Raw genomic sequence first — 27,202 nt, forward strand, 5'->3', positions numbered from 1 at the left:
ACCATTTAATGGTGCCCTGGTGGTGAGACGAGTGGAAGCTTAAAACAGAGAGTGAATATTCTGTAAAAAGTTAGAGTGTAACTTCCTAGACTTGTACCATAATGTTGAGAATTGTAGGGTCCCCTTAAATGGTCAAGTGTACACTACACATCAGAGGCTACTACTCAGGTAAGTGACTGAATATCAGATGCACATAACTGACTTTTTAATCACGAGACTCTCCATCCAGTCCAAATAACAACAGCTGTTAGAGACCCCCAAATACTAGAGTAAGATCCATAGAAATGCCCCGCCAGGTGAGAGTATTAAAATCTTAGTGATTAACTGCCAAAAAAATTGCAGCAAAGTGCCTGGGTTTCAAGTGCTCTTAAAAAGCTGTCGAGCTCACATAATACCAAGTACAGGAGGTTGATTAAAACCTAAAACTGATATCAGTGAGATTTTTGAGTGAAATTCAAGTGAAAATTGAAAGAGTAGAGTAATGGGAAACAGAGGTGGTGTATTCATTACAGTACAGTCTTGGACTAGGAGATAAAAACTGAAGCAGCATATGACATCCTTTGGGCAAGACCTACCATCAATGGTGGACGTACAGTGAGTATTGGATCCTTTTATTGCCTGCTTGACCCACCTCCAGATGTAACTAAAAAATTTGGTGAAAATTTCAACTCGCTATTACACATTCCAAAATCACACTGTCATAAATGTCTCTACTGTTTCCTTTACCCCTAAACTATATACATTCTGTCAGAACTTTCCAATCATATTGAAATGTATTAGTGATTTTTGCCATCTCTCTTGTGCCTAATTTAATAATCATTAAGTGCATATATTTCCTTATGGCTGTATTTTCATAATGCCTTAAATTATCCTACCTTCTCTGCACACACAACAGTGGATATTTACCTGAGAAAGCGACACATCTTGTTAGCGAGGCACAAACTGTGCCCAGAATGTAGGAGCTGTCTCGATGACACCAGGAACGCTGCTGTCTGCTGGAGGCACTCCATCTGACTTGATTGAAAAGTTCTGCAGAAGTGTTGAGAATGTGAGGAACAGGTTCTGCCTCGAAAAAGTCTCTCCAGCACACAGACGCTTACCTGCAAATCCAGGGGAGCAGGTGTGCATACTCTTCTTCCATTATGTGCAAATGGCTAGAAAGAAAGTCTTAATGTTTTGCAGCAAGATACAGACCAAAAATTGGGGGGGGGGGGTCAATACAACATATTGTTCAGGCATGAACTTGAAGTACAAGTAAACTCAAATTCAACTGAGTAAGAAGTGAATTTATACTTTTATCTTGCATCTATTTTACAAAGTGAGTGATGCATATACTTGCAAATATCATAATCAACATAAATATGTTACATTAACTTCCATTGTTATCATTTATTATTTAGGTCAATCACAATCCCACCAGCCTCAGACATGATATTTTTGTCTGTACATTGTTTGCATTCACAGAATTGCCATATTCTGGATTTGTGCACAGAAAGCATCTGCTCTCTTCTCTGTAAAATCTTAACTGAACTTGTGGCTACCCTGGGACTTGAGCAGCTGGTGCTGTGTGTTTTTGTCTTCATTAAGATGTTTATTAACACCTTAAATATCTTTAATTCTTCATACAGCCCATTACAATCCTGAATGTAACGAATAGCATGAAGAATGTGGATCCAATGTTTTAGACTTATGGACTGTTGACAATGTTTTATTTCGCTTACAATATACAATGGGAGGGGGCACAAGGACACACACACACACACACACACACACACACACACACACACACACACCTGAGAGTTCAAAAATACAATAAATTTCTTATTGAATTTTGAAGTATGAACAAACTTGTATTAATGTTTGCACTTATAAGCACACTAAAGAAGCCGCAGCCACATCTACATATATCCTCTGCAAAACCACCATGAAATGCATGGCAGAACGCACATTCCATAGTACCAGTTATTAGGGACTTTTTTCCTCTCCTTTTGCATATGGAGCATGGGAAAAATGATTGTTTAAATGCCTCTGTGCTACGTAATCTAAATCATTTGATTCAGGTGCAGGAGAGACATTAAATTTTGGTAAGATTTCACCATAAAAAAGAACAGCTGATGTTAACAGACAACATAATAATAATAATAAGACAATACATACCTGCAATAAAATCTAACACTTAGTTACCCCTTGCTCAAATGATAATTGTGATATTAATGCCAGTGCAGGATTTTGTACAAAAATTGACCTCTCGATTATTTTCCATAAATGTTTGATGGGTTTCATGCTGGGTGATCTGAGTGGCCAAATCATTTGCTCAAATTGTCCAGAAGGTTCATCAAACCAGTCATGAACAATCATGTTATCCATAAAAACTACATTGTTTGGGAACGTGAAGTCCTTGAATGGCTGCAAATGGTCTTCAAGTATTCAAACATAACCATTTTCAGCCAATGATTGGTTCAGTTGCATCAGAGGACCAAATCCATTCCATGCAAACATCGCCCACACCATTATGAAACCACCACTGGCTTGCACAGTGCCTTGTTGACAATTTCAGTCCATGACTTGGTGTGGTCTGCACCACCCTGTTCAGCTGGATCAGAGGGCCAAATGCACTCCATGCAAACACAGCCCACACCATTATGGAGCCATCACTAGCTTGCACAGTGCCTTGTTAACAACTTGGTCCATGGCTTCATGCAGTCTGCACCACACTCAAAACTTACCATCAGTTCTTACCGGCTGAAATCATGACTCTTGGGACCAGACCACAGTTTTCCAATCATCTAGGGTCCAGTTGACATGGTCATGAACACAGGAGAGGTGCTGTAGGCAATATCACGCTATTAGCAAAGGCACTAGCATTGGTTGTCTGCTGCCACAGGCCATTAATGGCAAATTTTGCCAATCTGTCCTGACAAATATTTTCAGTGTGCATCCCACATTGTCACCTCAGTGCACACCCTCAATATCTGCTATTAGTCATATTTGGTATGTATCCCATGCACTTAAGTAATATTCTAGGATGTGTAACACAAGTGATCTGTAAGCAATCTATTTTGTAGGCTAAATGCATTGCCCCAATATTCACCAATAAACTGACATCTGCTACCTGACTTAACCACAACTGAGCCAAAGTCATCAATCCATTTCATATCCCTACAAAGTGTTACATACAGGTATCTGTATGAATTGACCAATTCCAACTATAACTCACTGATGCTGTAGTGATGGGATGCTATGTTTTTGACCAATTCTAACTGTGACTAGTTTATGCTGTAGTTATACGATACTGTGATTTTTGATTTTGTGGAGTGCACAGTTTTAAACTTCTGAGCCTTTAAAGCATGTTGCCAATCTTTGCATCACTTTGAAATCCTATCAAGTTGTGAATGAAGATTTGTACACCCTCTTTCAGACTGAACTTCATTACTAATAACTGCACCATCTGCAGGGAGTCTGAGGCTAATATTAATATTGTCCACACAATCTTCAACGCAGGAACAGAAGTACAACTTCAGACAGCCAATATTGCTATTATTGATTGTGATGGCTGGCGTCAGCAAACTACATTGCCATCATCAGATCTTCTGCAGTACATTACAATGAATCTTGACCAAATGCATCTTGTTGTTGTGGTCTTCAGGCCTGAGACTGGTTTGATGCAGCTCCCCAGGCTACTCTACCCTGTGCAAGCTTCTTCGTCTCCCAGTACCTACGGCAGCCTACATCCTTCTGAATCTGCTTATTGTATTCATCTCTCGGTCACCCTCTACGATTTTTACCCTCCACACTGCCCTCCAATACGAAATTGGTGATCCCTCGATGTCTCGGAACATGTCCTGCCAACCGATCCCTTCTTCTAGTCAAGTTGTGCCACAAGCTCCTCTTCTCCCCAATTCTATTCAATACCTCCTCATTAGTTATTCGATCTACCAATCTAATCTTCAGCATTCTTCTGTAGCACCACATTTCGAAAGCTTCTATTCTCTTCTTGTATAAACTATTTATCGTCCACATTTCACTTCCATACATGGCTACACTCCATACAAATACTTTCAGAAACGACTTCCTGACATTTAAATCTATACTCGATGTTAACTAATTTTTCTTCTTCAGAAACACTTTCCTTGCCATTCAAATGGTTCAAATGGCTCTGAGCACTATGGGACTTAACATCTATGGTCATCAGTCTCCTAGAACTTAGAACTACTTAAACCTAACTATCCTAAGGACAGCACACAACACCCAGTCATCACGAGGCAACGAAAATCCCTGACCCTGCCGGGAATCGAACCCGGGAATCTGGACGCGGGAAGCAAGAACGCTACCGCATGACCATGAGCTGCGGACTTTCCTTGCCATTGCCAGTCTACATTTTATATCCTCTCTACTTCGACCATCATCAGTTATTTTGCTCCCCAAACAGCAAAACTCCTTTACTACTTTAAGTGTCTCATTTCCTGATCTAATTCCCTCAGCATCACCCGACTTAATTCGACTACATTCCATTATCCTCGTTTTGCTTTTGTTGATGTTCATCTTATACTCTCCTTTCAAGACACTGTCCATTCCATTCAACTGCTCTTCCAAGTCCTTTGCTGTCTCTGACAGAATTACAATGTCATCGATGAACCTCAAAGTTTTTATTTCTTCTCCATGGATTTTAATACCTACTCCGAACTTTTCTTTTATTTCCTTTATTGCTTGCTCAATATACAGATTGAATAACATTGGGGATAGGCCACAACCCTGTCTCACTCCCCTCCCAACGACTGCTTCCCTTTCATACCCCTTGACTCGTATGACTGCCATCTGCTTTCTGTATAAATTGTAAAGAGCCTTTCGCTCCCCATATTTTACCCCTGCCACCTTCAGAATTTGAAAGAGAGTATTCAATTCAACATTGTCAAAAGCTTTCCATAAGTCTACAAATGCAAGAAACACAGGTTTACCTTTCCTTAATCTTTCTTCTAAGATAAGTCGTAGGGTCAGTATTGCCTCACGTGTTCCAACATTTCTAAGGAACCCAAACTGCCTCAGCTTCTAAAAGTTTTTCCATTTGCCTGTAAAGAATTCGCATTAGTATTTTGGAGCTGTAACTTATTAAACTGATAGTTCAGTAATTTTCACATCTCTCAACATCTGCTTTCTTTGGGATTGGAATTATTATATTCTTCTTGAAGTCTGAGGGTATTTCGCTTGTCTCATACATCTTGCTCACCAGATGGCAGAATTTTGTCAGGACTGGCTCTACCAAGGCTGTCAGTAGTTCTAATGGGATGTTGTCTAGTCCTGGGGCCTTGTTTCGACACAGGTCTTTCAGTGCTCTGTCAAACTCTTCACGCAGTATCATATCTCCCATTTCATCTTCATATACATCCTCTTCCATTTTCATAATATTGTCCTCAAGTACATCGCCCTTGTACAGACCCTCTATATACTCCTTCAACCTTTCTGCTTTCCCTTCTTTGCTTAGAACTGGGTTTCCATCAACGCTCTTGATATTCTCCAAAAGTCTCTTTAATTTTCCTGTAGGCAGTATCTATCTTACCCCTAGTAAGATAAGCCTTTACATCCTTACATTTGTCCTCTAGCCATTTTGCACTTCCTGTCGATATCATTCTTGAGACGTTTGTATTCCTTTTTGCCTGCTTCATTTACTGCATTTTTATATTTTCTCCTTTCATCAATTAAATTCAATATTTCTTCTGTTACCCAAGGGTTTCTACTAGTCCTCATCTTTTGACCTATTTGATCCTCTGCTGCCTTCACTATTTCATCCCTCAAAGCTACCCATTCTTCTTCTATTGTATTTCTTTCCCCCATTCCTGAGAATTGCTCCCTTATGCTCTCCTTGAAACTCAGTACAACCTCTGGTTCTTTTAGTTTATCCAGGTCCCATCTCCTTAAATTTCCACCTTTTTACAGTTTCTTCAGTTTTAATCTACAGGTCATAACCAATAGATTGTGGTCAGAGTCCACATCTGCCCCTGGAAATGTCTTACAATTTAAAACCTGGTTCCTAAATCTCTGTCTTACCATTATATAATCTATCTGATACCTTTTAGTATCTCCACAGTTTTTCCTGTCATACAAAATTCTTGAACCAAGTGTTAGCTATGATTAAGTTATGTTCTGCGCAAAATTCTACCAGGTGGCTTCCTCTTTCATTTCTTATCCCCACTCCATATTCACCTACTATGTTTCCTTCTCTCCCTTTTCCTACTCTCAAATTCCAGTTACCCATGAATATTAAATTTTCATCTCCCTTCACTACCTGAAGAATTTCTTTTATCTCATCATACATTTCATCAATTTCTTTGTCATCTCCAGAGCTAGTTGGCATATAAACTTGTACTACTGTAGTAGGCGTGGGCTTCGTGTCTATCTTGGCCACAATAATGTTGTTTCTAGTAGCTTACCCGTACCCATATTTTTTTATTCATTATTAAACCTACTCCTGTATTACCCCATTTGATTTTGTATTTATAACCCTGTATTCACCTGACCAAAAGTCTTGTTCCTCCTGCCACCGAACTTCACTAATTCCCACAATATCTAACTTTAACCTATCCATTTTCCTTTGTAAATTTTCTAACCTACCTGCCCGATTAAGGGATCTGACATTCCACACTCCAATCCGTAAAACGCCAGCTTACTTTCTCCTAATAACGATGTCCTCTTGAGTAATCCCCACCCGGAGATCCGAATGGGGGACTATTTTACCTCCACAATATTTTACCCAAGAGGACACCATCATCATTTAATCATATAGTAAAGCTGCATGCCCTCGGAAAAAATTACAGCCGTAGTTTCCCCTTGCTTTCAGCAGTTCACAGTACCAGAACAGCAAGGCCATTTTGGTTAGCGTTACAAGACCAGATCAGTCAATCATCCAGACAGTTGCCCCTGCAACTACTGAAAAGGCTGCTGCCCCTCTTCAGGAACCACACGTTTGTCTGGCCTCTCAACAGATACCCCTCCGTTGTGGTTGCACCTACGGTATGGCTATCTGTACCATTGAGGCACGCAAGCCTCCCCACCAACGGCAAGGTCCATGGTTCATGGGGGAGGGGAAATGCATCATGTTCATGAAATATCATTCTGTGATATGATGTGAAATGCATCTTACATCACATCATATCACAGAACGATATTTCATGAACAGAATAACAACAGTATACCAGCAAAATGAGCCTGCATACTCAGTGCAATATGTATGTATGTTTATTATACTTGACTCGCTGGTATACAATTGAGCGCATGTTCGTATAATATTATTCCATGATAAGACACACAGATGACAGTAATTAATACACAACGCAAACTGCAAGGGAGCCAACACACTTACCTGGGGTACAACCGAAGTTATTTCTACATCTGTTGATGACTCTCCATCCAAGTTAACTTGCTATGTCCTCACTACCAAAAATTCCTCAGTTCAGTCACAAATTTCACTTGACACCTCATATGATAATACTTTTGACAATGAGTGTAGACGTGGCAATGAGTCAAATGCTTTTCGGAAATTGAGAAATATTGCCTCAATGTGACTGCCTTGACCTATGGCTTTCTGTAGGTCATGTGAGAAAAGTGTGAGTTGGGTCTCACATGATCATTGTTTTGAAATCTATGTTTTGAAATCTATGGTGGAGGGCATTCTCTTTGAGATACCGAATGCTGGAGCTTCAAAACCATGGAAACTGCATAGGGAGAGATCAGGACTGTGTGGAGGATGTGCAAGGGTTTCCCAGTGAAACTTCTACAGCGTGCTCAAAACAGCCTTGGCAACACATGGGCCCTCTCGAGAGCCAAATGCATTTTGTCCAGTATTTAGTCCAGCATCTCTCTATCTCTAGTCCTGTTCTTTATTTTATACCTATTATGCAGTAGTCTCTGTTTTTTTAGATGCACATACCGGCTCCAAATGGCAGAGTAAAGTCTTTCTTCATGAGTTTTCCATCATTGTCCAAAAACCTCTCCGGCCTGAAGATGTTTGGGTCACCCCATAGATCTCCATCCATGTGCATGCTATATAAGCACGTTATCACAATGGCGCCCTGCAACACAAAAGGCACATGTTCAGTTTCTTCAGAGTATATTCACTTATAGCTTGCATACAAGGGGGAAATTACTATTTTGACACAAACATCACTCACAAATGAAAGTGAGGCACCATTTATTAGCATGTGCCATGAGGATTTTGATATTCACTGAAGCTGAAGCCTGTAATGTAATTCCTTGAATCGTGTTAGTTATTGTAAAAGAATGTTGTTCCAAAGATGACAGAAAGAGGCTTAAAACGAAAACAACAACACACACTGGTGTGCAGAACTTAACATTGAAAGTAGCTTTCACATGATGTGCCACGGCCAAATAACATATTGATACTTGGATCAAAGTACAAGGCGTGTTTTTTAAGTAAGTACCATACCTTAAAAAAAAAAAAAAAAAAAAAAAAAAAAAAAAAAAAAAAAAAAAAAAAAGACGTGCTAAGATATTTCAATAATTTTATTTTTACATGAAAGCCTCTACTTTAATCTACGCACTGACGCCATTACAGTATGATTCTTCCTTGTTTACGTTGTGTACTAAGTGTTTAAGATGCCTCCGATAATCGTAAGTCCTGCCGACTGTGAAGTATGGGCTGTTATAAGACTCTTAGTGCTAAAGACCTAAAAGCAATCGATATTCATGGTGAGATCTGTGCAGTTTACAAAGAAAACATTATGAGTGATGGAATGGTAAGAAAGTGGATGAGAACATTTAAAGATGGCCGCACAAATGTGCACGATCAACAACAGAGTGGGCGTCCTTCAGTTGTTAATGAAAGTTTGGTGCAGGAAGTGGACAATAAGCTGAGAGAAAAAGACGCTTTACGATTTCCTCCTTGCGGGATGACTTTCCTAATGTTTCTTGTAGTGTTATATATGGAATTGTGTCCGAGCACTTGAATTACCGAAAATTGTGCACATGTTGGATACCGAAAATGTAGACCGATGTGCACAAAACCAAACTTTTAGACAGTGCATTGACTTTCCTTGAGCGATACCACAACGACGGTGATGATTTCTTAAGCCAAATTGTTACGGGTGATGAAACATGGGTGGCCTACGTCACACCAGAATCAAAGCAACAGTCCATGGAAATTGAGCAAGGGCATCATTTTGCTGCAAGACAATGCCCGTCCGCATGTGGCAAATCAGACCAAAGATCTCATCACATTTTTTTGATGGGAAACTCTAGATCATCCTCCGTATAGCCCCGATCTTGCACCCAGTGACTACTATCTGTTCCTGCGCTTGAAGAAACACCTGGGCGGTCAGTGTCTTCAAGACGTAGACGAAGTCAAAACAGTGGTGAAGCAGCGGTTAACAAGTCAGGCGGCAGACTTCTATGAGAAGGGTATTCAAAAACTGGTACAAAATTATGACAAGTGCCTCAATATTGACAGAAACTATATAGAAAAGTAGAACAACATACAGGCTTTCATGTAAAAATAAAATTATTGAGATATCTTAGCTGGTCTTTTTTTAATTTCAAAACAGTACTTGCTTACAAAACACACCTCATAAAAAGAACTGCTACAGCATAGCACACAAAGTAACTGAAAGAAATACACAATGAGACAGAAGAAATGACACTTTTATTCAAAGACAATAATGACACTGGTATCACTGCCATTTATGATGGTCCTCTTGGCATTACAAAAGTTAGGACAGGGTTCTTAATGGCGTGTGTGATCACCACGGACAGGAACACATTCTCTGCAACATGCTCCCATGCTGACTGCATGGCTGGTAAGGAGTTCTCGTGGTAAGGCGTTCCATTTATTCACCAGCACAGCTGACAACTGCTGGATGGCTCTTGTTGCATGTGGATATCCTACATCATTTTAACACATTCCACATGTGCTCAATGAGATTTCAGTTGGGAGAATGGCCAGACCAATCCACTCCCTGAATATCTTCTCATTACAAGAGCTCCTTTGCCTGTACTCTCTGATGCAGTCACACATTGTTATCCATACAAATGAAGTCAGGGCAGAACACAGCCCTGAAAAGGGAAGGAGTACTATATCACTAACACTGACTGGTATCTGTACCCTGATCAAAGATCTGCAATGGTGCCAAGAGCAAAGGATTGGGCCAGTGTGAGATAGGGCCCTTGCTCTTCTCAGATGGCAGCAGATTTATTATGTGCTGGTCTTCTAATATTTGAACACAGTATAGACACCAGTCAGTGTTATTGTGATACAGTACACTTTCCCCATGCACGTATTTTCAGGGGTGTGTTCTGCCCTGACTTCATTTTTATGTATGACAATGTGCAACCGCAACAAAGAGTGCAGGTTGAGGAGCTCTTGAAATGAGAAGATCATGGCCATTCCTCCAACTTCAATCCCATTGAGCTCATGTGTAATGCACTGGGAAGATGTATAGCAGCATGTTCACATGCATCAACAACCATCCAGCAGCTGCCATCTGCAATGGTGGAGGAATGGAAGTCCCCACCATAAGAACTCCTTACCAGCTTTGTCACCAGTTTGGGCACAGGTTGCAAAGAATCCATTGCTGTCTGTGGTGATCACACACCCTACAAAGTACCATGTCCTGCATTTTGTAATCTGTAATAAATGTGACTACAGTTTAATTATTCTCTTTGAATAGAAGTGTCATTTGTACTCATTTCACTAGTGCAGAAATGTTACTATTCAGTAGAAGAATTCATACATGACAACCTGAAAATTTGAGCAGGAGAGAGCAAATACTTAGGACTGTTAATCTTAAAAGTTTGTTACTTTTGAAGAAAAATTATTAACTGCTTAATTAAGTAATTATTCAGTACTGTATATTATATTACTGTATTATAAGGAAAACTGTAAACCATTTTTTGTGTTTTGACGAGTCTCCTATACTTTAAGTCAATGGCTTGAAATTATATGTTACGAGAGAATAAACTTCTATTTCTTTTCCTTTAGTTAGCTATCTTCTCTACTATAATGTAGCACGTTCTTTCTACGTATGGTTCAACTTTCACTGAGCTGTGTTACTTGGCAGTGACAAATTATGTGAAAGTTACTTTTGTCCTTAACTTTTGCACACCAGTGTACTATCCTGTAAACATGAAACAGGATGCACAATCTAAACTAATACTTGTTAATCAAAACCACTTTATACTAATATTTATATAAATGAATGTTTCTTATCTGAAATATGAACATACAGGTATGTGAGGCCAACAAAAATCTGCAATTCTTACTGTTTATTGTCCATGACATAACTAATACTACAATACTGACTGTGTTAGAAGTAGTTTGTTTGGAAATAGTGGAAGATCTGGGATGGTATGACAATATGAATTATGACAGACTGATGTTTACTACACAGTGTAGTGGTTGGGCAGCAGACAGACACTTTTAAAAACAGTCTAAGTTAAAGGACAGTCATGCACGCACAAGCCACACACACATGGCAACTGTAACCTCTGGACATTGAGTCACAACTGCAGTGAGTAGCGATCTCAGATGGGAAGGATAATAGCGTTACAGAAGTGGTGTGGGGTGGGACCCTGAGGTGACAGCTGCCATCTGCGTGTGCATTATGCACATATGAATGTGTGTGCATTTTTATAAGTATTAGTTAGTTATATATTCCACAGATCATTTGAATGATTCTTTTATCGAAATAATGTGAAATGAGTCAGTTTGCAGGAGATGTATATGTTGTGGTTGGCAGTGAACCATCGCTAGCAAAGTTGGTTGTACAACTGGGGCGAGTGCTAGGAAGTCTTTCTAGACCTGCCGTGTGGCTGCGCTCGGTCTGCAATCACTGATAGTGGCAACACGCGGGTCCGACGTATACTACCGGACCGTGGCCGATTTAAAGGCTACCACCTAGCAAGTGTGGTGTCTGGCGGTGACACCACAGTATGTATGACATGGTTAGTGCGTAAACTTAAAATAAGTTCTTTTTATTTTATTTTAAAAAAAATTTTTTTACAGTTTGTCAGTTTTTAAATAAAAATTGTCCAGCAGATATTATTTTAGGTTAGATTAAAATTTTCCTTTACTACCTGTCTGACATTTTATGTTTTGGGGCAAACAATCCAAGATTTTTCTTCCTGAGTATTGAACTCCTTTTTGAGCCACTGACCGATTTAATAATGGGTAATGAAGGTCATTTTTCCCTCTAGTGTTGAAGATATGGACTGTGATTTTCAAATTGTGATAGATTACTTATGATGAATTTCATTGGTGCATATATGTTCTGTGATGGTGCAGTTAAAATGCCTAGCTGCTTGAAGATTTCAAGACCAGATATTACTCTTACTGCACACTTTTGTGCAATCAATACTTCCTTTCTAAGTGATGAGTTACTCCAGAAAATTATTCCATAAGAAAACTTGTGTACTCAAAAATCAGACACCACAAATAATTTTTTGTTTTAGGACTTACATCCTCATTTTCTTCTTCATAAAGCAGCAGATCTTATCTTACTTCAACCTTGTATAATTCAAGAAATTATGTCTTTATTTAAAGTTATTTGTGTGGTAAGAATCCAAATTTTTTAATTTTAAAATGTAAATTTTTAAAAGATTCAGTTTTATTGTCCTGTTACACTATCTTTTACATGTGCACAAATGCATCACTTTCCAGCAAAATATTTTTGTTAGTCATATTTCAAATTCAGAATTTGTGTTTATGGCAATTTCTTAATGGACAAATAATAACAAACAGTGAGGAATGTTTGCACCCCCAATATTTGCATATAAAAATAGAGCCCACAAAAAAGTCATTTAAAGAATATACTGCCACTTGTTAATCGAAATAGCTTCATGATCTAATATGTAAAGGAATCACTTAAAATTCCTATTTTTTATGTTGTTATTGAATATGTACTAACTCTGTACACCATACTATATTTTGTAAAGACTTTCCTACAGCAACTTTTAACTAGGCATGATGCACAGTGCCACAGTCTGTTTTCATTTTGCTGTCAATCATAATATTTTAAAAAGTCAATCTCAATTAGAAACTGTTTAGCATTCAGTTGAAAGTATTTTGTAAAGTCATCCTCAGTTTAGCCTGCAATGAGTAGTTACCGGTGCAGTCAGTCAGTAAAGTTAGTAATTATGAGCAATTTTCAACAGCACTTAATTTGTGAAGTTTATCTTTGTTAAAATGGCATGGAATAAACCAAAAATATCAATGGATTGTAAAATACCTGAATTCATTTTAATCCTAATTATCAGTACCTGTACACATGACCTGATAACCTGGACCTTGAAAAGGACAGTACTACTTGTAACAATGAGAATGGCTAAATTACAGCATGGCAATCTTTGAAAAGGTAACTATACTTTCTTATATTAGGATTGTACTACTTCTTTGTTGTTATGGTCATCAATCCAGTTTGATGCAGCTCACTATGATAGTCTATCCAAGCCTCTTCATCTCTGTGTAGCTGTTACATCTTATATGCACTTGAAAATGGAATGAATGTCTTCCACAAGTAATGAGTGTGTTGGGGTGGGACACTACAGACGTAGTGTGTGGATAAACAAGGTGAGAATGTGAGTGTCGCAGGAGGCATGCGCGAGATAGTCCCTGCAGTCACACTATCCTCTGTGCCCTCGGGGGCTCAGATGGATAGAGCGTCTGCCATGTAAGCAGGAGATCCCAGGTTTGAGTCCCGGTCGGGGCACACATTTTCACCTGTCCCCGTTGCTATATATCAACACCTGTGAGCAGCTGACAGTATTAATATAATTCTAATTTCAAAAATGTATATTGCTACAGAAGCAGGAAAGCTTAATTTTCTTGTTTATTCACATCAAAAACATCCAACTTCAGCATTCATGTAAAATTTCAGGTGACATGTAGATTTTTTTATTCAACATATTCAGTAAAAAAAACAAACACATAAAAAAGACTCACTCTGGGCACACTGTAACCTTGGAGGGTAGTGTCTTCCATGGCCTTATGGAAGACGGAGAGAGGAGTGAGGGTTCGGATCCTCATTGCCTCCCGTAGTGTTGCTTCCGTGTAGGGTAGGCTGCAGGATGAAATAAGCATAAGCACTAGTGTTTTCATGTGATGCCATTTAAAGTGAATTTGAAATTTAGCAGCTGATGGCAGACTTTAAAACTATATTAAATTCATTGAAATTACTGGAGTATTGCAGCTCTGTATGGGAACCCTACCAATTACATCTGATTTAGACATGGAGGATGTACAACAAAGCTTAGGAAGATTTGTCCGTGGAAAGTCTGAGCAACACAGTAATGTCACTGCTACAATAAAGGAGCATAAATTGAATTCAATGGAAAACAAAAAAAAGGTAAGTAACAAACAAAGGGTTGTTGCAAGTTTCATTACATAATATGGTATTAAAAATAAGTTGAATGTAAAGAAATTGAGGATTAGCCAAACGTTAGACCATTACCACAAAATAAATGTGCTACACTGCAACAAGTTTGGGGCAGTTTATGTAACAACAAAGACCATATTATGGAATTACAGTTTACTTTCTTTCTTGTGCAGCAGTTGGCACAGTTCGGCACAGCCAGTAGATGGCAATCCTTACATTTGATGTCAAATAAATATATAAACAAGCCTGTGAACTGATTTCCTTTGAGAAAGAAAGGGGAAGGGGAGTGGAACAGTTTACTATGAGAGGTCTAAAATCCCTGGCCTGGGATGCTGCTGTGTTTCATGGCAAAAAATTTAATTGGTTCTGCCAAAGGATTAAATGCATTTCAGCAATTGCACATATTAGAATAATTTGTATAACTGAAAATGTGTATTGCCACAGAAGCACAAAAGCTTAATTTTCTTGTTTATTTACATCAAAAACATCCAACTTCAGCATACAAAACACACACATATACATACAATATAGCACATACAAACTAACTGCTGATTTAAAATTTGAAGACAATGGCACATCTCACAGGATAATGGCTACCCTGGTATAATATTCTGAACTTCAGAATGACAATCACTCTCATAAACTAATGCTAATTTGGAATATGAAGAGTACACAAAGAATGCTGAAACAAAAGAAATAAAGACAAAGTCAACAGCCTGACTTTAGACTGAATCACTACAATTTCAGAGCTTTAAGACATCAGGTTATCTAGCAATCATGATATAGTCTACACTGGTATAAGTTCTCTGTAGTTCATTGAACTCTACAATCACAAAGGGTTGATTATGAGAAATATCCCTATTTCTGCAAACTGTCTTGTCGCTTTACAATCCATGCAGCGATTGTTTGATGGTGTCATCCAATAGTGTTCATACCTCGCCTTCCCATACAGATAATCTGAACATGTCTACTGGATAGCGTTATCTGTTGCCCTCATGAAACTTTTCCTGGATGTCAGTCTTGGAGGAGCAGGACAGCGATCTTATAATGAGTGTTCATTGGAGGCAGATATCTTTCTCTGCATGTAACTACTCCATACACGATGTCAAGAGTGGAAATTTCAAATAAATAGTGCAGTTTACACCATGGTTTAGGTTTCATAAATCCAATAATGAGTCTATATGAGTCATTAAAATCAATAAACATGTGTTTAGTAAGGGCATAATTGTGCCAAACAGGGGTAGTATATTTACCTGATGTGTAACCCAAAACTAAAGTTGCACTTTTACTTTGTTTTGCTGGAGCAACCCAGGATGTACCCATAATTTTGCTCCTTGAAATTCAATGCACAGCCAAAAGCGCCTCCCATGATATTTGGGCTGGAAACTGTGTTCCAACTGCACTCCTCTTTAAGTGGCTTGAAGTTTCCTGAGGACCTGTCTGCCCCTAGATGGGATGACTATTACTGAGTTGAATGACTGCTTGAAACATGCACAGCATCATGAATGCAGGCTAGGTGGGGCAGTGTTATACTATGGTTGACATTCACCCAACTCCCATTGTATCTGTGGCAGTAATCTAAGCCATCATGAAAGCTGTGGGCTATGTGAACATTTACTGTTGACTACTTATATCCATTCTCCTTTGGTGGTTTCCCCAATGGCGATAGCATCATCCAGTGTGATAACTGGCCACGTCACAAGATCAGAATCATGCTACAGACATCTGAGGAGCACCATGGTTATCTTCAGCTGATGTCCTGGCCATCCATTTCTTCCAATCTGGGCACAATGGGACACATCTGGGATGCCACATATTCACCCACAAACCACTCGTACAAGGACTTATCACCACTTTTCCATCAATCCACAGTACAATTTCAAACTTGATGTTGTCTTGGGTCAACAAGGGAACACACAGATGTAGTCTGCTGTTGAGCTTCATGTTCAACAATGTGTGCTGAAAGGTGATCTCTGCAAAGATTTTGCATACACCAGCAATACATACTGTCATATCTGCCACCTAACCCACTATACAATACAAGTTCTGTGACAAGGCATGGTTAAAATGGGTCTGAGCACTATGGGAATTAACATCTCAGGTCATCAGATTAGAACTTGAACTAGTTAAACCTAACTAACCTAAGGATATCACACACATCCATGCCCAAGGCAGGATTCAAACCTGCGACCGTAGCGGTCACGCGGTTCCAGCCTGAAGCGCCTAGAACTGCTCGGCCACACCAGCCGGAGATGAGGCATGGATGTTCAAGACCTTGCACCAACTTGTGGTTACACTATCCTTCAACCACTTTCCATAGATACTCTAACCATTTCTGAGATGCTCAGTCCCAGATGCCAGGTCATAACAGTCCGCCATTTGTCAAAGGTATACTTGGTGTCCCTTCTTTGCCAGTGTAGGCTTTTGTGCATGAACTGGCCTCTCAATTATGTCGCATAAATGTTTGATGGGATTTTTTTCGGGTGATCTGTGTTGCTAAATTATTCATTCAATGTCCAGGATGTTTTCAAATCAGAGACATGGCGCACTGTCATCCATAAAAATACCATTGTTGTTTTGGAACATGATAACCATGAAGGGCTGCAAAGGGTCTCCAGGTAGCCAAACATAAATATTTCCAGTCAATGATCAGTTTATCTGGATCGGAGGACCCAGTCCATTCCAAATAAATAGAGCCCACACCATTACGGGGCACAACCAGCATGCACAGTGCCTTGTTGGCAACTTGGATCCATGCCACTATGCTGTCAGGGCCACACTCAAACCCTACTATCAGCTCTTACTGATTGAAATTGGGGCTCACCTAACGAGGCCATGGTTTTCCAATCATATAGGGTCCAACTGATATGGTCATGAGGCACTGCAGGCCATAGTGTGCTGTTAGGAAAGGCACTTGTGGTGGTTTTCTGCTGCCATAGCCCGATGACAAATCTAATTGCACTGCCCTAAGGGACATATGTTTGTCATACATCTCAAATTGATTTCTGCAGTTATTTCACACAATGTCGCGTGTCTGGTGACTCTGACAACGTTATACAAACACAGTTGCTCTCTGTTGTTAAGAGAAGACCACCGTTGTACATGGTGAGAGAAAATGCCTGAAATTTGGTTTTCTTGGCATGCTCAGAACACAGAATTCCCTAACGATTTTCGAAATGGTATGTCCCCTGTATCTAGCTCCAACTACCATTCGCATTCCAGCCGTGTGGCCATAATCATGTTGAAAACCTTCTCACGTGAATCACCCACGTACAAATGACAGCTCCGGCAGTACACTGCCCTTTTATGCTTGTGTACACGATATTACTGCCATCTGTATACGTGCATATTGCCAACCCATGACCTTTGTCATGTCAGTGCACAAATAGTATTCAAAGGTTTTCAACAACATTAGTCACATTGATCCTCAAATGAATCAATGGTAACAGGTGAAAATTTGTGCCAGACTGGAACAGCGGAGAGGTTGCTTCAACTACCTTGGCATCCAAGCACACTTCCCATATGACCCTAATTCCCAGCTTGTTACGCATTACTAGCATAGTGTCACCTACCCATGAACCCCTCACTTGCCATTTTGGAAATGTCTGCAAGAAGACACTGACACCTTATATATAAATGTTCAAGTACCAGTCCGGCACAAATTTTCATGTGTTAACATCAGTTCATTTCAATGTCCAAATGTGGCTAACATAATGGAAAATCTTATGTTAGTAGATTTCCCCATTTGCAGCCAATGTTTTCACTAAAATGATTCCCTATTCATCTCTGCTTTACTCACTGTATCATGTGCCCACAACATCAGCAACTTGTGGGGTGATCAAAAAGTCAGTATAAATTTGAATACTGAATAAATCACGGAATAATGTAGATAGAGAGGTACAAATTGATACACGGGCTTGGAATGACATGGGGTTTTATTAGAACCAAAAAATACTAAAATTCAAAAAAATGTCCGACATGTGGCGCTTCATCTGATCAGAATGGCAATAATTAGCATAACAAAGTAAGACAAAGCAAATTTGATGTTCTTTACAGGAAATGCTCAATATGTGCACCATCATTCCTCAACAATAGCTGTAGTCGAGGAATAATGTTGTAAACAGCACTGTAAAGTATGTCCGGAGTTATGGTGAGGCATTGGCGTCGGATGTTGTCTTTCAGCATCCTTAGAGATGTTGGTCAATCACGATACACTTGCGACTTCAGGTAACCCCAAAGCCAATAATCGCACGGACTGAGGCTGGGGGACCTGGGAGGCCAAGCATGACGAAAGTGTCGGCTGAGCACACGATCATCACCAAACGACGTGCACAAGAGACCTTTCACGCGTCTAGCAGTATGGGGTGGAGCGCCATCCTGCATAAACATCATACGTTCCAGCAGGTGTTTATCAGCCAGGCTGGGGGTGATGCGATTCTGTCTGTAACCTATCGGCGTACCTCTCACCTGTCACGGTAACAGTTACAAAACCAGAATCACGCATTTCCTCGAAGAAAAAAGGCCCCATAATGGTAGATGTGGTAAATCCAACCCACCGTGACTTTCTCGTCGTGCAATGGAGTTTCCACGACAGTTCTTGGATTTTCAGTAGCCCAAATTCTGCAGTTGTGGGCGCTGACAGACCCTCAGAGCGTGGAACAAGCTTCGTCGGTTCACAACATGTTACTCAACCAATCATCATCTTCCGCCATCTTTTGAAACGCCCACACCGCAAATGCCCTCTGCTTCACGAAATCCATCATGATGCTGATGGATTTTGTACGGATAGCATCAGAGGGTATGCCTCAGTGCCAAGTATGGAATGCCGGTGCGACGTGTGACTGCACGAGTGCTGACTTCCCCGTGCATAGACGAACCCGGTACAGTCTCCATTTCTACCTGAACTGTCTCAGCAGCATTACGCCTTCTGGTCGGTCGGCCCCTACAGGGTCTATCATCTAAACAACCGGTGGCTTCGAACTTCAAAATCATTCTCGCCACAGCTGCATTTGTCAAAGGACCTCTACCCGTTCTAATCCCGTTCCAATGGCGATAGGATCGTAACGCTGAACTAGCACATTCCCCATTCTGATAATACAGCTTCACTAAAAGCGCCTTTTCAGGTAATGTCAACATGCTGCGACTGCTGGCGCATCTGATTCTCTCTCTCATTACAGCTCCTTTTATACACGATTGTCATGCGCAGTCACTGACGTTTTGCTGTCCAGTGCCATCTGTCGAACATTTAGTGAACTTTGTTTTCATTTTTTTTGTTCTAAACCCCATGTCATTCCAAACATGTGTGTCAATTTTTACCTCTCCATCCATATTATTCCATGGTTTATTAAGTTTTGAAATTCATAATGACTTTTTGTTCACCCGATACATACAATCTTGCGATGGTCAGCAGTCAAAGTTTTTTGGCTCATCAGTAAATGTTTGGCTGTTTAATTATGGAATGATCATCGTACTAATAAGTATAAACATAAAGTGTGACGAGGTGGGCGTAGTGTGGTCATCCTGACTCACTTTGGCCGGTCGTCCAGTGTGGGGAGCCTCCCGCGGCCCACGACTGCATCCAACTCATCCTGTACCTTCTTCTGCACCGCCAGGTGGTGAGATGTGAAGAGGAGGGCCCACGTCAGAGTGGCCGGCAATGAGGAGGCAGTCGGGAAGAAGAAGTCCAGCAGAATCAGGGACAGCTGCTCCGCTGTAACAGCCAGCCATGTGGCTCCTCAAAATCTCCAAGATATGATGATTTGTTACATACCATCGAATGTTTCTAACACACTGCTGGCATCTTACTCAGATTGCTGAATACCACTTTTGCCTGGTATGTGATGTGTGTTCAAAAAGCAACAGAAATTTTGTAATTTCACATATTGTAACAGCTAAATTTGCAAGATATTTTTGTTAATGTGCTGATAAACATGTCTGAAAATTATCTGTACAGTTAACTGCATGATAGCTTTTGGAGGAAATATCCTCTGCCATTGTCAAGTGCTACACTGTTGCGTGGATGACACTGCCGTGCTTATGCAGGGTGGTCAGAAAATGTCTGAAACGCTTGTCGTGATGTTGTAGGGCAGATTGTACTGAGACATAAATGTTAAGAAAAAAATTCGATACGTTGTCCTGTTTCCGAATTATTTAGCATTGAAGTTAGCCAATAAGGTCGTTGCGCGCGCGAATTCAAGTTTCTGCTAACCAAACAAAGCGCTCATTAGGTAACACCGCCCCTGGCAGGCCACTTGAATGTGAGCACGCGATGCCCCGATTGGCTGATTTCAGTGCTAAATGACTCGGAAACCGCGCAACGTATCGCATTGTTTTCTTAACCTGTCAGTACAATCTGCCCTACAACATCACGAAAAGCGTTTCAGACATTTTCTGACCACCCTGTCAGTGACACCTTTGTCAGTGACGTCACTGGTTCTCAGTCCCGCACCATATATAATAATGTTTTGGTGGTGCAACCAACACAGCTTCTTGAACTCCTCAATCACAGGCTGCAATCCACCGTCTTTTCTTGCGGGTGTTGTCCGATATTTTGATCTCTGTTGCTTTGTTTATTACACTATCCCAGAAACTGTTGGTCCACTTAATAATAAAAATGTTCTCAAATGCAATTCAGTAGCCATTTTCTGGTGCATGTTGCGCTATAGCTGATTTTTTGGGACAGTGCAGGCAGAAACACTTTCATGTTCTATGCAGCCGTGTGCAATAGTGCAGACAGTCTGACATAAAACTGCCCATACCTACATGATATTTGTATATTCCAGGTGTTCTGAGGCCTCGGTCACCTTTTACAGGCTTCATTAGTTGCTGGACCTTTGCTAGGAGTCTGCAGACTGGGTTGATTTTATAAAGATGGTGGATTGCAGCCAAGTATGGCTTCGGATCATCTGATTGGGCAGTTGAAGCAGACACAGCAGTTGCGCCACCCAAACATTACACTATATGGTGTGGAATTGAGCACCAGTGATGTCACTGGTGACAGCATGGATATATAAGCCTGGCAGCGGCACCCACACAACAATCAAGCCTTGACAATGGCAGAGGAGATCTCAGCCAAAGGCTTGTGGGCAGTTAACCACTTGACACAATTTGAAGACTGACAATATTTTATTAATGGATATCGCCACGAGAGCAGCATGAATCATATTGCATGTTTAAACAGTGGAAACTCCAGGTAGGAATATAAACAATGTAGGAAAAGACACATTAAATTGCAGACAGGCACAATTGAAAAACACTTTTTGTTGGCTTTATGCAATTTAATGTGTTCTTCTTTACAGTAAGTAGCAAACTGTCTTTTCCTAAATTGTTGATATCGGGTGTTTAGTATTTTGTCAGCTGTCAAGTTAATTTCAGGTGTGAAACTTAAGTTCCTCCCAGTGTAGAGCAAAGAGCAAAAAAATTGAAACCCACCATAATACGGCAGAAAGAAACAAACACACTTAAACAAATAGTGCCACCATACAACCAGAAATGATCACTGTCAGAAGTTGTGAACATCAGGTGGTCGAATAGCATTAACTCTGTCTCTTTGTTATTTAACCAAGGAGAAAGGATGTTAATTTTAGGCGAAAACTTCCATCTTTTTATGAGGGCACATGCTAATTAAATTTCAACGACACTACTCCAATACCAGGACGCACATACCAGAATCTGTGTGCTGTTATATTCTAGTGTGCACTTCCAGAAGTTACTATTGTTCAGTTATCATTGACACATAGAAACATTACGTTTTAGGTATAAAATTGAGTATGTTCATGAAAAACAATTCCGTTTTTAATGTATCTAACATCAGGGCATCGAATAACAGTTCATCTCCAAACCATGCTAGAAGAAGTACAGTAGATGAGATTGAATCAACTGTGACTGGCAAAGTTCATGGCATGTTTTAGGATTATTAATAATAATAATAATAATAATAATAATAGCTTTATTCAACATCGAATGGTACACTGCACATGTACAAAGAAACAGTAATGATTAAAGTTATTTGTACAATACGCAAGACACATTCTTCTGAATACGTCATTAATTTACAACAAAATTACAATAAGATGTTTACTGATTTCTATTCACATAATTTCACAAAGCATTTGTTGTTCTTCATATAAGTATGGTACTCTTCTAATGAGTAGAAAGGGTGTTTTACTAAAATTTTCTTATGTTGATGTTTCAGTTTAATTGTAGGAAGAGTCATGACTGCACAAGGCAGTGCATTAGCTAATTTTATACCTACATACTGAGGCCCCCTTTCCTAAAGTGCTGTTCTGTGGCTGCCAATGTAATATCTTTCTTTATATCTAGTATTGTACTGGTGGAAATCTGAATAAGTGTTTGGGTGCAGTCTTTTCACCAGCAATATGGCTTTTAGAACGTATGTGTTTATAACAGTTAACACCTCTGTTTTTGGGAACAAGTTGCGACAAGGTTCCCTATATTTTGCTCCACAGATTATTCTTACACCCCTTTTTTTGAAGAATGAGTAGCTTATCTAGATTAGCTTTGGTTGTCGCCACTCAAATTTCAATACCGTAGTTCAAGTGAGAGGAGAAAAGAGCATGGTATGCAGTCTTTAGGACTACGGTGTCTGTACAGAACTTGCTAATAGTACTGATTGCAAATATATTTTTTGTCAACTTAGTTGCTAGGGCGTCAATATGTGTGTCCCATTTCAGGTTGCTTTGGGTTGTTATACCAAGGAATTTTACACTAGACTCTTTCTTTACCAATTCGTTGCCCATGTATTATTTAATTTCAGCATTCAAACTACTTTTGTTAAACTCCATCAAACATGTTTTACTGGTGCTTACATTTAAATGGCTTTCATTAAAAAACCGAACAATTTCTTTTGTCACATTATTGCACTTAGCCTCTAGTTCATTACACGATTCCACTTTGACTGGGTGGTAAATGAAAATAATAGTAAGTGTGACAATGAAGAAACAAACATGACTGCACGTGGGGCTGACTATTATCGGAAGACAGATCGAATCAGGCACAATTGTGGCACATTTATTGATGGTTCGCTAATGTGGCACACTACCTGCTTTTGACATGAAGTTTGCCAAAATTTAGGTTTCAGTGGCTTGCAGCAACGTACACTGGGTGCTCTAAAATTCCCCTTACAAATTTCTAGGGCTTGTAATGTCGACTGACTAAGAAAATATTAACTGAATTCGAGCCCATGGCCAGAAACGCACTATCATTTGAAAACTTTCGTAATGCAACCACTTTACAAATAATTTATTGGGCATGACCCAGTACATTACTTGTTTCACAATCCCACTCATTAAAAACCAAAGAAACAAAAAGGATATTTAATAAATTTTCACAGAGCGGGGTGGCATTCTAATCCACTACATATAAAGTTCGACCAGTGGCGCAGCGAACTTAACTGGCAACCGGAACACAACACCTCATTGGAGCCCATCCATGCCACCACCGCCCCTATTCGTCTCCCGGAGTTCGGCCTACACTTTACTAACACCGCCCCCCCCCCTCCCACCCAATCCCGTTCCAGAAACACACAACAGTAATACAATGTATAGAATTTACTATGATAATAACATAATACAAATAATAACAGAATGTAGTACCGACTTTAAATATTTATAATATAGGCTATTACGAATATTCACTACTCATTTAAGCTTGTACAAAGTATTATACTGTTTTTCGAGTGAATACGAAGGCAGCCTCAGGTTAGACTTTAATTTGAACCAAAAATCTTCTTAAAAACCATGAAAACTTGGATTCGGTTCGGAAGTGCTTCTGTGTGAGTGGAAAAGCCGGGCATACTATTATGCAGAGTTAGTTAAAAAGATAATATTTATTTTGCGTGTTTGTACAACTGTTTTAAAACATACAGTTTCTTAATAAAATGATAAAATATTTATATCTTGGTTAATAATAATAGTATAATATTATAATACATTGAGACAAATAAGTACTGTGTGTTCATTTTTCTTGCCTTTGATGAAGTAAAGTAATCAATTACATCACGAAATCCGATCATATCGAATTTTTCCTCTTTCCACACTTAAAAATGCTACGTCACAAGGCGATATTGTCCCATCGTTGATGGTAAACAATGTGGAAATGAATTTCAATTTGCTGAGCGAACGTCCACAGCTAGCAACTGATACTGATATCGTACTGAGTATTTGAAATGCAATTCTCAGTTTGGAGAAACATCTCCTCTATACCAAATTATAAAGGTAAGAAGCTCCGATGGAGTTTAAGGTTAAATGTCTATTCTATTGCTCGGAGAAACATTTTGCAGCCATATATTTCGACACAGAGTTATAGAGTTCTATTCCATTAAAATCTGCATTATGAAATTCACCCAAATTTGTAAGGTTCTTGTCAAGACGGTTATCACCTTAGCATTGTTTAATAAATTTTCAACGTCCATTAAAAACCAAAATTTGGAATTAAGGTCACACAGTCATATAAATCGTGTACTTATTTCTTGCTGCTTTTCATAACGCGAGAAATTTCACTTTCTGCGGAGAGGCCAACATCAGTAACCAGTTCTGCGGGTATTTTTCGGTTTCTTTAAGACGGACTGTTATATCAGTACCCCATTTTTCACACAAGGACTTAGTCATTTGTTATTGCCTCTTTACAGATCTCGTCTCGAATTTTTGCAAGTTCAGTCGTTCATGATTCAAAATCTGGAACACTTCTCTATTCATTTTAGGATCTTGTAAGCAGAACTGCATGTGATCAGTTCTGCTCAAGATTTAATGCCAGAAATGGACTAAAGTTATGAAATTCAAATTCAGTGTATTTTGCAATAAAATTGCAGCTTCACTTCTGATGTCACTTTTGTAGTACTGCACTCTGCTATTGTTTCTAATAGTACTAATTCTTCCCGCCCATCGACGACGCTAAGCTAATCGCTTGTGGCCTAGCGCTCCACCGTGTTTCAGATTCATGATTAACAGGTTTCTTTAAAGCATTTTTTTAAATAATTCCCATCGTAATCTTGAACGTGAGAAAACACGGTATATCACCAATTACTCCAAAACGTGTTACAACGACTGGGTCAGCTGCAACAATAACTCCTACTAAATTGTGGTTATTACAATTTACAAATAATGCTTTAATTTTTCCTAATTATTTGTTGAACGCCAGATATGTGCCCTGACACAGCAGCGTTGCCATAATACTGTGATATACAGTTTTTTTTTTCATTGAAATCTGATCGGAATTTGGTTTTTCAAAAGTCGTATTTTCAATTGAGGATGCATCTTTCGCATGTATTTTAAGAAATTCCCAAAAATATTCATTTACAGAAACTTCTCTGTTGGTAAAATCAATACCTACATACCTAAAAACGTGCGACATTCGATTTCAATGAGCGACATCAGGAGTCGAATCAAATAAAAGACTGTAGTATTTCTTTCTTTTCATGTCACTTATTAGCTGATTTTGAAGTATGGATGCCAGAAGATGAATAAATTTATTTGGAAGTACTAGTGATAGGTATGAGACGGTATTTCCATGACACTTTTAAGATGATTTGCGACCTACAAGTTTAAGTAAAGCTAATTGGTTGCCGACATTTGCACCAACTTGATGTGCTAGATTTTAACATGACCACGCAGAGGAAGATTTCGGATGATCAGATACTTCACGAAGGCTAATATTCATTGGAATATAGTTCGCCTGTATATTTGTTAATAAATGAAATGCACCAGTATACTTTTGTTCTACAATTGTAGAACAAAAGCAAACTGATGCTTTTCATTTATTATAATGTTGTTCTACCAAAAACCGACGGAAGATTCTGTTAATATGTATATTTGTTTCCAATAATACGTCGATTCTAGTTTTATTAATTAAAGTTCTTTCTGTTTCTTTCCAAGTTGTAAAGGACTTTCCATGATTTGGACTTCTTTCACAGCTAACCGATCTTTATCCTGCATTTACTAAAAACATGTGTAATTGCGAAAGATGTTTATGTAGCGGCATTCATTATGAAAAACAGCTGGCAAAAGTATGCTGCATTATTTTTTGGTGAATGTTATAACCAAAATAGGTTAATTTGAGTTCCTTCTTCTCCATTACTTACCCGTCGAAAAACCCAACATTTTCGCATTAGACGATTAGCTGATGTCGCTGCCGCTCTAGACTGCATTCATTCTGAAATATGCGAGATCTACGAATAATCACTTCTGTGCGAATTTGGTTCGATATTACTGGAAGATTGTGACTAAATTTTAAAGAAGCAAAATCTTTAAATTCCAGAGCGTCTGGAAATACAGTGCATGATTTTGTTGCATTTTCTGTACTTTTTGTTAAACACAGACATGGATTTGGATCTTCAGATATACTTGGGTCCGCATATTCATCGTTGGAGCAGTGAATGTAACGAAAAAAAGTGTATCCGTATGTATTCGTTGCTAAAAACAACAGTACTCGATACAAACGTATCGTTACTGATTACTTTCGTTACCGACGATGTCGTAAAACTCACGGAATCCAGTCACATTCATACATATTGGTACTTTGATATATTTTTTACTCCTGAATCCGTTTAAAGCTGGTTTTATAATGAAATAGAAACAAATAAGCAGCAAGTTTAATTTATTTGGTGTGGAAATTAAAGACAGCCTTTTTACAAATGCAAGATATTACAGGGGTATGTATTTTGAATAACTGATAAGCGAAATGGAACTTATGTTCTCAATTCTTCAGTTAACTAAATAAATTAAAAAAGGCATTTTTTGCTTCATTTCAAAGGAGGATCCCGATTATGAATTTATATATAAAAGAAGGTATACCTTACGATCATAGTGTGG

General features: G+C 39.2%; 1 protein-coding gene across 1 annotated transcript in view; it reads right to left on the minus strand.

Moving 5' to 3' along the window:
- The window catches only part of LOC126293176 (probable cytochrome P450 304a1), a 97,554-nt gene that overhangs the window by 3,172 nt on the left and 67,180 nt on the right, over window positions 1-27,202 (minus strand). Inside the window, exons 6-9 of the mRNA XM_049986274.1 lie at window positions 19,905-20,085; window positions 13,943-14,060; window positions 7,922-8,063; window positions 907-1,100 (exon numbers count right to left, since the gene is read on the minus strand). Coding sequence (XP_049842231.1) covers window positions 928-1,100; window positions 7,922-8,063; window positions 13,943-14,060; window positions 19,905-20,085 — 614 coding nt within the window. The 3' untranslated portion in view covers window positions 907-927. The remainder of the gene's footprint in view (window positions 1-906; window positions 1,101-7,921; window positions 8,064-13,942; window positions 14,061-19,904; window positions 20,086-27,202) is intronic.

The sequence above is a fragment of the Schistocerca gregaria genome, chromosome 10 (genome assembly GCF_023897955.1).
Source record: "Schistocerca gregaria isolate iqSchGreg1 chromosome 10, iqSchGreg1.2, whole genome shotgun sequence".
NCBI lineage: Eukaryota > Metazoa > Arthropoda > Insecta > Orthoptera > Acrididae > Schistocerca > Schistocerca gregaria.